The 12873-nt window shown below is 37.8% G+C and overlaps 1 protein-coding gene across 2 annotated transcripts in view; it reads left to right on the plus strand.

Annotated features, from left to right (window-relative positions):
- The window catches only part of snx7 (sorting nexin 7), a 118324-nt gene extending 107879 nt beyond the window's left edge, over positions 1 to 10445 (plus strand). For both annotated transcript variants that reach the window (XM_051933201.1, XM_028811123.2), the window contains one exon: positions 8814 to 10445. In XM_051933201.1, the coding sequence (XP_051789161.1) occupies positions 8814 to 8900 (87 nt within the window). In that variant the 3' untranslated portion in view covers positions 8901 to 10445. The remainder of the gene's footprint in view (positions 1 to 8813) is intronic.
- Positions 10446 to 12873: the final 2428 nt, after the last annotated feature.

Consider the following 12873-nt stretch of genomic DNA (forward strand, 5'->3'; position numbering starts at 1 on the left):
GGGGTTAGACACCCCCTCAGCTAAGAAATATTGGTAGAATTAATTGGAGGTAAGATTAGAGCAGTGAAATGATAAGGAGTCACATGAGGATGAATAATGGCTTGAATGATCAGAATTGTAATAAATGTAAGAGATGCTTGCTCAAGTCATCTGAATCGAGTCTGTATGTGCGGTGTACAATAAACCTTGATTCTGCTGCCTGTCCTTAGTCTCCAAGTGCCTTCATTGGGGCTAAGGGTGCCTTTGCCTGACTGCCTCTACAAAACCAGCATCAACAATAAACTCAAAAGCAGTATCAGTTGTACAATTATTGAAAGAGTGGTCAAATGCAGAACTGCAGTTGTCTTTTATTATCTTCATGCATTTTGTATGTAACTTTTGTTTTTTTTTATGCCCTACACCAGTGTTTCTTAACTTTTCTGGACTCGCGATCCAATTTTTCCCATGCAAGTGCTTGGTTCCCTGTTAATGAATCAAGCAAGATGATTTGAGCCACCCATTGATGAACTGAGTGTGATTGTAATGGTGGTATGCTGGTCTGAGAGTGTTTGTTAGATTTTTTTTTTTTTCTTTGATTGTTTTGAAATATAATTGCACAAAGTTGCCCACTAAGGTTGAAGGTGAGGAGCACTCCTGAATTAGTTTAACTTCCTTACACACGATCACTTCTACCCTTTTTTCCAGTCTACAGGCCTTGCTAGATGTTCAGTTTTCCGGAGAGTGGTCTACGGCAGGCCACACCCTCATTGCATGTCCATTGTTGTGCTTGTGTTCATGTCTTTCACATACAGTTTATCTTTGGCAAAGCTCTTCAAATGCCGTTTGCCTTAAGGGTATGTCTCTCACATTCAGCTGCTTGGTTATGATCCAAAGCCATTTGTCTGTCCACTGGTGTATTCATGAAGACTGATAATCTTTATTCTTTTACTCGGTCATGTGTTGGTATCTTTTTTTCTCTTATCTCAGTTTTTTTAACATTTCTTTGTTTTTCTTAATGGTTTTGCTGATGTTTAACTTTTTAAACATCATTTTTGAGTTTTAACTTTGTCTTCTGTTTTGAGTACTTCCTTGTCTTGTTCATAATGGGTTTTTCATTTTATTTATCAGCTTCTGGCCATTTGTTTCTAATTTTATCATATGTTCTTGTCTTCCAAGTCTCATTAATATCAACCAATCCTTTAACAAAGTAAAGAAAATACTTGACAAGGCCTCATTGACAGCTTTTCTAGTGGCATAAATTAACTTGGCTGAGAATGTATTAAAACAAGTCTATGGCTCAAAATGTCAGCAGTGCATTGGGGTCTGAAGTGTGCATTCATCAGCCTTGAGCCTTAGTACAATAGATATATTATGTGCTTCATCTAGGTTGCAAATGAGACTTCTTCAGTTATTTCATTTTCTAAATCATGCAAATTAAACATATTAAGCATTTTCTAATTATTAGATACAGTATAAGTCAGGCTACCCAGGTTGCATATTTTTCATCAGTTGTTGGCAATGGCAGGTGTGGCTTTCTAAATTAGAAGAGTTTCATAGCGGGACTGTTTCTCTGTTTTATTTTACCTATACATTCAGCTGTCCATTTCTATTAATGTTTTTTTCTGTCACACTGCTAGAGGAAGTTGCTGCCTGTTCTGGGAACAACAGGTTCAAATGTGAAGAAACCGGTCCTGGATGAGAAGCTAGTCTATTATACCCATTCACACACTGAAACAGTTATCAATGAACATAAGCTGCATGTTGTGGAAGTGCAGGAGGAAAGGAGCAGAACTCAACGAAAACCTGTGTAGACACTGGGAGAATATGCAGATTCTACACAGACAGTGACAGACAAGAGTTTGAACTTAGGAGACTGAAATTTCAATGCTGCTGCACCAACAGTTAAGAATATAATTAGAGGCAACACAAAATAGAAAATACAATACAAATTAGCCAAGTTACATGGCGATAATTATAAAAGCATAAATTGTATAAAGAACATAGACAATAAATGAACAGCAGATTGTCAGAAACAGTAGTGCAGAAGAAACACCAATATGACTTAGATGGAAGAGCCAGTTATTAAAGAAAGTAGATTACTATAGCTGATTCAGAATGTAACAGCCAGTTTTCAGGGGACGTCATGATGTTTTAACAGATTCCCTCTAGGGAGAGACTTCCAGAAACTCAAAGTCACAAAACAGGAAGCTTCTGTATCAAAAATTGTATAATGAGGCTTTGGAATAACAAGAATGCTGGTGTCAGGGCATCTCTGCTGTCTGGTGGAATAATGAGGGGTAAGCAGGGATGACAGGTAGACTGCAGTGATGGACAGCGCGGCGTTAAGAGTTATTGGTGGAGTTTTATTCATTTGGTAATACTGAATGGTTTTAAGCTTTGGTTACAATGTTAGACTGAGCTTTAGCTCTTTCCTCTACCTGGATTATAGCTTATGACAGTATTAATCAGTTAGAGTGAGCAAATGTCAATTAGGTCAATTCTACTGCAGTTTGCAAAGAAATCAGCAAATTACTAGAATCTGTACAAGCCCCAAAAAGAGGTTGTCTTGGGTGACTCAATAATGAAAAGCAAGCATAACAACTTTTCCATTTCTTCAGCCTTTTATATTCTGACCTGGGTGCATTAGCATCAGTGATAGCCTTGCAGATTGGTCACTCCTAAGTATAACGCTATGCAGTGTAATGGTCAGTCCAAATGTTTGTTAGCGTGAAATGTAAACTGAAAGATCACACAAAGTTCTGAAGACTTTTAACAAAGTCAAGGCACATTCATTAGTACATATTTTTCCCCATTTTGATACTGAAAATAAAAGCCATTAATAAATATTAGGGTGTATGAGGAAATTGTTGGAGCTAAGACAACATTTTAGCAAGAGGAAGTTTGAAGTGATGCAAGGTTCAGCGGTATCACACATCTGCTTACATTTTGCAGCTTCTGAGTTTAATTCTACTGTACTACTACAAAAAAGGAAAGAAATATGGTTCCGATACTTTGTACATATGAGAGTCTCAACATGTTTTTTGTGCTACGGAATATGGGCTGTAGTTTTACTGAAGTCCAATGGTGGACACTGTAAGAAGTGGCAAGAAAAAGTATGTGAGCTTTCTGTATATAACCACATTTCTGTATGAATTTGTCATAAAATATAATCTGCTCTTCATCTTCTTGTGTAGCTATTCCAATTTTTATATACTGTATAGTTGCTATTGTTTTGTGTTTTTTTGAGTATGTCACAATTATGAAGAAATACAATCTTATTAGCAAGTTATTGTATTGTACTTTTACATATTGATTATACAGCATTCAAACATTCACAGTTATAGGTTAAATAACAGTATGTGACACTCTAGGCTGATGACTTCTACAAAAGTTAACTGAAGTCTAACCAACGAAACGAGATTGGAGGTCTGCTTTAGAGCTACTTTGACCGATTAGAAAAGACTCAAACATTTTGAATTTGCTATTCACAAGCAGCATCTGCTGATGAGAAGTGGCCCTCACAAAGAAGATCTATGATCAAGAATTGTTGAATATTAAAACTTAAAAGCACCATGTCCTAACCAAAACTTGGCCTCATGCCTTCAAACCAACCGTGGCTGGGTTAAACCTATTTTCTCAAAAACCTCTGCCAATCAGTGTTCCATCTGTGGCCATGGCCTAGGGTAAAAAGTTTCTTATTTGTCCTGCAACCCCCCAGTCTATGGTTAATGTATCAATTCAGATAACTCAAAGTTCATCTTCTAACTGATTCTGAGCTGTTATGCAGTGAGCAGTGTAAATAGGCTAATTCTTATTATATTCACTAAAATGTTATAGTGCAAAGTTTTTTTAAACCTTAAAAGTCTTTTTCTAGTACATTATCACTATAAGCATACATGTGAAAGTTTTTATTACAATATGAAAGCAGATACACCAAAGAATTATTCAGAGTTTTTCCTCATGTCACCCTTAAAGCAATCCTGATAACGGTTTAAATGGCCTAAACCTCCATTTACTTATCTGCATTTATCAGGTACATTGACACCGGATTGAACAGAACAGTGACGCGCAGAGCCCCAAAAATCTACCAGGTTTATTTTGTTCAGTAGTGCTATTGACTACAGTTTTTGCTTTCCTCTGATATGTTGTCACTTGTCCATATCTCATTTCTAGTGATCTTTACAGTATAATGACAGGTACGTGTTTAAACAACCCAACCATAGACTGTTAGGCTGGGGACCCACCACTCCCTGACCCTGACACTCAACACTGGAGCTCCACAGGGCTGCATCCCGAGTCCTCTTCTTTATTACTTCTGTACCCACGATTGTGCACCAATACTTAGCCCAAAATACATTCATCAGGTTTGCAGATGACACCACTGTGGTAGGTTTAATATGTAATGGTGATGAGTTTGCCTAAAGAGATGAGGTCAGCAAACTTGGCACTCCACACCTCCAAAATAAAGGAGGTGATTTTCAGCTTCTAGAGGCAGGAGGAGGAACCTGCTCCTCTATACATCAGAGGAGATATAGTGGAGAAGAGTACCTAGCTGTAAATTCCTTGGCATACACATCTCCCAAGACTTCACATAGTCTCTTAACACAACTTCTCTAGTGAAGAAAGCACAGAAGTGGCTCTGTTTCTTAAGGATGCTGAGGAAGGCTAGCTTGTCCAAACAGCTGTTGGTGTCCTGGTATGGTATGCTGGCTGCTCCGTGGCTGACAAGAAGGCTCTTCAAAGAGTCATCATATCAGCACAAAAAATTACCAACACCCAGTTACCATCTCTAGAGGACATATACAGAGCTCAGTGTTTATGAAGGGCTAACAAATCAAATGATTAGGGACCCATCTCACCCAGGCCTCCACCTTTCCACTCTGATGGCATTGGAAGGTGTTATAGTTCTATCCAGACTACTGAAAAGCTTGTACCAGAGCGCTATCAGAGAACCACATTTTGTTAAATAACTGTTTACTGCGTCTAAGTGCTTTTGCTCTTATGTCTTTCACTGTCACCCATGGCAACAATGGGACAAAAAGTGCAGTATCTCAGAGACTCATTGCAACCACTGTAAAATGGAACTTCTCCACTATTTATTAGTTGTATGTTTTCACTATTACTATTTATATGTTTCCACCCTCAATGTGGTTTATTGATTTATATTAATGTATTGTGTAGTTTAAAATGCAGAGCATGTGTTGAATCTGTTGAAGATTTTGTTTTTAGTATATTGTATGTACTATTCAGGAGACACACCAATATTCCATTGTATATCTGTGCAATGACATTGAAAGACATAATGTTCTGTTCCATTCTGCTTTACTGTGTGTTCAATGTAGATTTAAGTGTTCATGTGCTGTATGTTTACTGTTACTGAATTTTCAATTTATGTTTGTACAAGAGCTCTCAGCACTACCCAGTGAAGAGTGCTACACAAAATCTGCTAGCCATAACAGCACATCCTGTCATTCATGGCAAGAAGGCTGTAATATTAAATTAGTGGACATCTTCTACAGCTATAAGCACAAAAGAAAGATGGGAAAATGCATACATAACTTGGATGCCTATGTTATTTTATATACACATGCAACTTGTATGCTTAAATGCTTGCTTTATGTATACTTTACATAATTTCTTATTGAGTTAAATAAACATATTTAAGCAGGAAATACTTCTTTATACACAATACAGTCAACACTCGGTTTTCATGGGAAATTAGTTTTCCTTGTTTTTATCGTATAACAAGCCATTGCTATAACTTTTGCGCTCAAGGTTGCTCAGCACCAAGTGACATATGCTTGACTATGTGTGAAAACCAAAAATATTTTAAATTGGCCGAGTGATGGAGGAAATGACACATATGCTTACACACTGACATGCAGTACAACAGTAATATGGTTATAAACACACACATCTGCCTGAGCCTTAAAGTCTGCATTTTTTTAAGTGGGTTGTCAAAATTGAAGTTTCTGGTGTGTGTTTATTACTATCTATATACTCACTGCATTAATTTCTGTATGTTGTGTAGCGTTATGCTATATGCCACTTTCACATATACATGCAAAAATCAAATGTGTGAAATCTTCCATAAGTGTTATCTGTGAGCCACGTATGGATTCAAAGATTGAATTGAAATGAATTCCCAGTTTAGGTTAATGGGTGACTTTAGATTGGCTTGTATGAGTGATTGTGGGTTCATTCCCAGTGGTGTACTGTCTGTCTGTCTAGCGCTGGCTCCTAATTTGTGCCCAGTGTTTCTAGGATAGGCTGCACTTTATGTATCTGGTTTTTGGTACACTTTTTATTAATCCCTAATTGTCATTTTTCTGTGACCGTTGGGAGGTCAGAGGGCAGGGTCAGCCATTGTACAGCATCCTTGGAGCAATTTTAAGGTTTATGTGACACTGTATGGTCAATGTTGGGTGTCAATGTGTTTCTAATGTCTAATATCTTTTGTTTTGTATATTTGTGCATAATGCAAAAATGCAGTCTTCTGTTCAATAACTGAAATACTAATTTAGTATCTATCACGCCAAGTACAATGTTGGAATAGTTTTCAATTATCTAGACACCTTGATTATATAATACTCAGGAGATCCTTGGGGATTAAAGTATGGAGCTCACTTTACTAAAAGCTTTACTGCCATGAAAATAAAATTATTGTGGAAAAAAACAAACTGAGCAAATACAAATGGATTCTATGAAAGTTTCTTTTGATGTGACACATGCCAGGTAAATGATTGCAGTAAAAGAAGACCATTTACAAGTCTCTAGTATTGTTTGTAAATGGTAGATAAAAATGGGTAACACCAATCTTGAAACCAACTTTTGAGTGGAATCATGTCTTCGAGTCCATAAAGTGTTTTTTTTTTTCTGTTTGCATTTTGTCCTTTTTTTGTGATTTGAGGACAAAAAAGCTGGAAAAATTTCAAAAATACATACGTTTTTATGGCTTGCTTGTCTTTATGCAAGAACATAAAAACAGCTGAATGGAGTTGAACTCCTGGGTTAATAACTGAATTTCGCTATTGTAAAGAATAGCAGTAGTAGGAGTAGGACTATTGTCAGATGGACAGAATATTGTGAAATTCTTACTTGCATTTCTGACCAACATGCCACACAGAATGTGCTTTTCAGCAAGAACCTACACTGCATATTGCTCAGTTTGAAGCTTACTGTAATCTACTGGTGTTTGTATGTCTGCTCCAAGTAAAAATGCACAAACTATAAATGCTTTAGACTTGCCAAGGTGGTATATGGCACTGGTATATAAAAGAAAGTGAGTAAGGGGTCCATGGCAGTGTGCTAGTTTTAGATAAAACCAGTGCAGTCATGCTTCAGATGGGCATTGGTGAATGTGGCAGGGTGGTGTATTGGTGGGGAGAATGGCAGGACCTGCATTCATTTGCAGACATGAGCAGTTCAGACGTTTTCCTCATTATCACTGTGATGTTTGCAATTCAGGCACCTGCACCTGCTTGCATAGAAAGGAACCTAAGGTAAGAGAAATGGATTTTGAAAGGGAGATTGAAAAGAAAATAGAAAAGGACAAAGAATCACAAAGGTTGAAGAAAAAGGAGGGGCAGGATTGTGGCAGAGCCGTTGCTGAGAGGAGGCAAAGCAGTTGGGAATGATGCCCCGTAGGGAGCAAGCGGACAGCACTCATGGGGCAATTTTGCTCCTGTTAGGCACCCAGAGAGCAGGAGCGACCAACTGCTCCAAGTGGGCTCCTGCTGGAGGCTGAGCAATAGTAGCGGGAGAGAGAAGCAGGGCTTGTGGGGTCTAAGTGGACACCGGGGAATGGTGGCAAGGAACAAGCTAGTTAAGAAGACAGACTGTGTTTGCCAGGTGATGTCTTCCCTCATTGAGCAGACCATTGAGGGTGAGCAGGAGGGACGTTGATTTTAGAAGAATTCACTGTGGCTCATGATGGTTTTTACAAAGGGATCCTCTATTATAGTCTTGCTTTAACCTATTTATTCTTTAACCATTACTTGATCACTGTTTTTACTGTGGGTTATTCATTGATTTCATTTGATGAAAGACTGCACTGCACTGCACTGTATTTGATTTTGGAACACACTTTGGGATAAAAGCACAGACACTTTTGTTGTTTTGTGTCCTCATTGCCCAGTCCATCCTCGGTTGTGGCTCTCGATGTCTCTGTTTCAAGGACGGTAATGCTAGCTGCAGGCAACCCAGGCATAAAATGGCTGTAAACAGGACTAGAATGTAGTTTAGGTAGAAAGTCACTGATCATAATTTTGACCAAAGCATTTCGAAATGCGGTAAGGCGGCATCCACATGCAATGGGAATTTTTGAACTTAAAGTATTGTGACATTAACACCTGCCCACTTCACTCTGTTCATGGGCTTTTCTGTTTCAAGAACTGAGGGAAATGTTCAGACACTGTTGATTTGTTCTTCAGTTATCACAAAAACTAATCAAAGGTGTGTGCGAGGAGAATAAGGCATACCTGTTCTGAACATAATGAGAGCAACAAGTGCCATGTCTAGGTAATCTGTTTTATTATTCTTATTTTTAACTTGAACAAATTAACATGAGAGATCAGGCTGACTTTACAGCTCAGTGAAATCAAGTAACAAAGATGTGCTTCCTCTGAAGGATTGTCATGTACAATTTTCCAGTGGAGGGCTTGTTTTTTTCTTTCCACAATTTCTTGTAGCACTTCAGTGCACTGTAAGCTCCACTCTTAACTAATCCTGAATCTATGGCATCTCAACAAAAACGTAGCCTGTTGAGACTACGTAACTCTTCGAGAGAACTCTTGATGTCTGCTCATAATTTTTTGTCATTTTATTTGTTTCAGTGTCTTGCAATATGGGAAACTTTCCTGACAACGGAGAAGCCTGAGTTAGTGCTGGAGAAAGACACTGAGGATTATTCACAGAAATGATGTCTGTTCAGCATTTGCACCCTTGACCAAAGAAGTGTCCTTGATTTTATTAGAATGAAATTCATTTCCCATCTCTCAGTGTTTGTATAGTTTGAAAATATTTTAAAAGACGATGCCACTAATACCACATGTGAAAAAGGCCTTCACTGTTTCTGCATCACATGCATTTACTTGGTAATGAGAGGCCAGATTTAATGCTTTGTCTTAATACTGAAATAGATGAGTAGTGACAGCACTAAAACGCTGATGTAATATCTTCATTCTTATCATTTTATTGTGTGTTCTGCTTTTCATTTTCTTCTTTTTCCTCCTCAAGCAAAAAGGTACTGATAAAATGTGCTTTCAAATGTAATGAGATGCTGCTTTGAATTTAAGCCAAAGCCGAAGTAATGTGCTGCACTGTATTTACTGCAACTCTGTTTGCTTTGCAAAGGTGCCTTCAAGGAAGCCAGTGTCTTCCACAATAAGCAGCTCTGGAAACTTGCAATTAAAGCCGTCTCCCAGGCATTATTGTGGCTCCGGAGCCGACAATTCCAGACCCCATGTACTCATTGCAAGATCTGCCTCCGAGCCTGTGCAGCTCGCCAGCATTGTGTAATGTGAAGCTTCCTTCTTGATATCATGTTTTGCACACGGTCCTGGCAGTCTGTGGGTAGCATTGCACCGGAAAGGTTAAAAAAAATAAATAAATAAATAATAGAAATGTTGATATGGGAGGAGTGTATGCAGAACTGAAGTTAACCACGGAGTATTGTATCAAGTTATGGTGTAGTTGGCAAGTTTCAGGGTGCAAGTTCAGTTTTTTTCTATTCACGTACCAAACAGGATTATGTTTGTTTTGAATAAATCAATTTTTAGCTAAATAAGTGCAATTAATATTGCAGTTGTAATTCTTATTAAATAAAGCTTTTAATGTATAGTCACAGCCCTAAACTAGTATACTGTGTATGTCAAACAACATAATGTGTTTTATATTCTGCAGTTGCTCAGCACTGCTGTCGTGTTGTGAACGCCTTTTCCATCATAACTTAATTTTGATAGTGTGCGTGTTTTCTTTCATTTGTGCCGCTCTGATTAGCCAAACAGAAGTATCCAGTCAGAAGGATTTAGAAAAGACTGTATGTGGTGTCAAAGCCAACATGAATGCCATGTTTACAGGTCCTTTTGAGTTTCAAAGCCAAGGTAGATATTGTTGCTGAGCTCTGCCTAAATAAACTTTCACAAAGGCTTAAGTAATTTTGTTTTAATGCAAAACTGCTCTTTGCCAATTATCTGGGTCTTTGTGTAGATTTTGTGGATTTTTGCAAAAGTAAATAATGTTGATGATGCCAGTGTTTCACTAATTTCTTCACTAGTTTTCCTATTTCACTTGATTCCTGATGCTGTCAGAGGTGTGTTCTTGTTTAAACCAAAACAATTTCAATAAAAGAATGTGTTTTTATGTAAATATAATGAATTGTTAATATGACTTTGACCAAAATCAAAATCAAAATGAAGGAAGTGATTTTACTGAATAAAAAAATCAAATTCTTTGTTACAAAAAAAAAAAGTGTCTTGTGATTATTTTCTTTTCTTGAAAGTGAAACGTTTTAAGCAGAGCTAAATAAAAAAGGGAAAGGCAAGTCATCATGCAAGTCTCATGTCTTTTTTTTATCTTTATGCAGGTAATGCTCTGACTCAATCTTCCTTTCGTCTACGTTTTACAACCTGCCATGTCTCCTAGTGATTAAGAGATTTTATTTAAGATAGTGTCCAAAATCTGTTTCTTGTTTCTGCGTTTGTTTCTCCACAAATCCCTCTCAAACAGTTACTGTTCATTATATGACCTTCTTTCCATTAGTAACTTTTAAGAAACCTCATGAGGACTTTGGCTGAGTCTCTCCTTTAATCAACACACTTATGTCCTGACCCGGTTCTATTACTTCCTTCTTCTCCACACCTAATGGATTTGATCTTCCTTCACCACCTGCGCCATGTACATTTTTGTTCAGGCTATTTTTCTTTCAGTTAGATCATTATAACTCTCTGCTCTTGGGGCGCCCACTAGTTGCTATACAAGGTCTCTGACTCTTTCACTCAGCTGGGATGTTCCATCCTACTTCTACACTATTTGTCTGCTCTCCTTTCTCCAGTGGCTTCCATCTGTTGGTAGAAATCTGTGTAAAATTGTTGTCGTCACCCACCACTCACTCCAGTATCTTTATCTGTCACCCTAAAAAGTTGCAGCTGAGCTTCAGCTTCCCTACTAACTGTGATATTCTCTTTTCACTAACTGAGCTAAAACAGGGGTCCCCAACTCCAGTCCTGGAAAGCTGCAGTGGCTGCAGGTTTTCATTTTAACCCTTTTCTTAATGAGTGACCTGTTTTTGCTGCTAATCAACTCTTTTTGAATTAATTTTAATTGACTTGCTCTTGAAGACTCAGACCCAATAATTGTTTCTTGTTCTTTAATTAGCAGTCAAACAATAATGAGATACAAAATGAGCCAAAACACAACCAGCAAACTGTGTCCATCATCCAATATCTGAAAATAAAGAAAGGTGACGGTCTCAGGAATGTTGATCTGCTCAGGTCCCCAAAACTATTTTAACAGAGCTCTTAGAAAAGAGAAAATCAACAATTTCGGAAATGTATGCCATTGCACAATGAGAGCAGCAGCAAGCCATGGAATTAAAGAACGGGTTTAATTAACAACAAGAATCGGTGCTTAATTAAGCAACTGGTTGGAGTTTGAGGCCCTGACTTAGTTGGTCTTCTGTTGGCTCACTCACTTCACATTTCATTTCTGTCTGGGTGCCATTTAAGGAAAGAAATGAAGATATTCAGAAGAACAATGAAGAAATTCAGGCGAACAAGTCTTAAGAAAGGAGTTGATTAGCAGCAAAAACTGGCCACCATCTAAGAAAGGGGTTAGAATGAAAACCTGCAGCCACTGAAGCCTTCCAGGACCGGAGCTGGAAACCACTGAGCTAAAATGTCTGTTGTCTCTCAGCTTTTGCTCTCCAGCTAGGGAATGAGTTCCTTAGAATTGTCAGGACATCTGCCAATCTACTGATGATCCAACCACTCTTCACCACTGTTTTATACACTTTATTCTTCACCCTTTCTCTGATTCTTCAGTCACATAGGACTCCTGACACCTTTTTTCTAACCTGATTGCATTTTTTGGTATATTTCTGAATCTAGGTCTCCATCTTCTGTTATTGTTGATCCTAGATGTTAACCTTAAAAAGTGGAAAGGTTTAAATGTCTTCATCTTCTTCTTGTTCCTTAAATCATAGATATTGTGTTTTTCCTACTAATCATAAGGCCACTGTCTTCCATAGCTGTTCTCCACTTCTCCTGTTTCCTTTCCACAATATTCTTTGAGGTGCCACATTGTACAATGTCATCCACAGATAGCAAGGACCGTAGCGCCTTGGCTATTATTTCTCTAGCAATAAACTCCATAGCTACAGCAAAAACGTATAAACTTAATGCAAATCCTTATGTAACCCAACACAACTTTTCTACCAACAACTTGGTTCTAACTTGTTAGGTGTGTATTACCTAACAGTAAATGCAGTCATAAATTGTTTGAGCAGTCAGTGTTGTACAAAATTGTTAACCAATCATAATGGCGTATAGAAAGTGTAATGATAATGGAGAGATGGAAAGCTCTGAAGCATACTGTTGATGGACACACTTCATAATATATGACATCAAACTGGTTATGTATTAATAAATTCTAAATGTAGGATTATGTGGAAAAGTAAATTATATAAACACTTCAAAGCCCAGAATTGACATGTCACTACTGCCTTTTTTCCTGACTAATTATGAATATGTATGGTCAGTCAGTTTTGATATTGTACAACAGCAGCCACTGACCTTTACATTAACAGTACAACTGAATTTTCAGATTTTTTATAATTATAGCTTATTCTGCTCAAGCAAGTTGCTCAGGATGACAAAGTAAGCCAATGGTCGAATG

Source organism: Erpetoichthys calabaricus, chromosome 10 (genome assembly GCF_900747795.2).
Source record: "Erpetoichthys calabaricus chromosome 10, fErpCal1.3, whole genome shotgun sequence".
Taxonomy (NCBI): domain Eukaryota; kingdom Metazoa; phylum Chordata; class Cladistia; order Polypteriformes; family Polypteridae; genus Erpetoichthys; species Erpetoichthys calabaricus.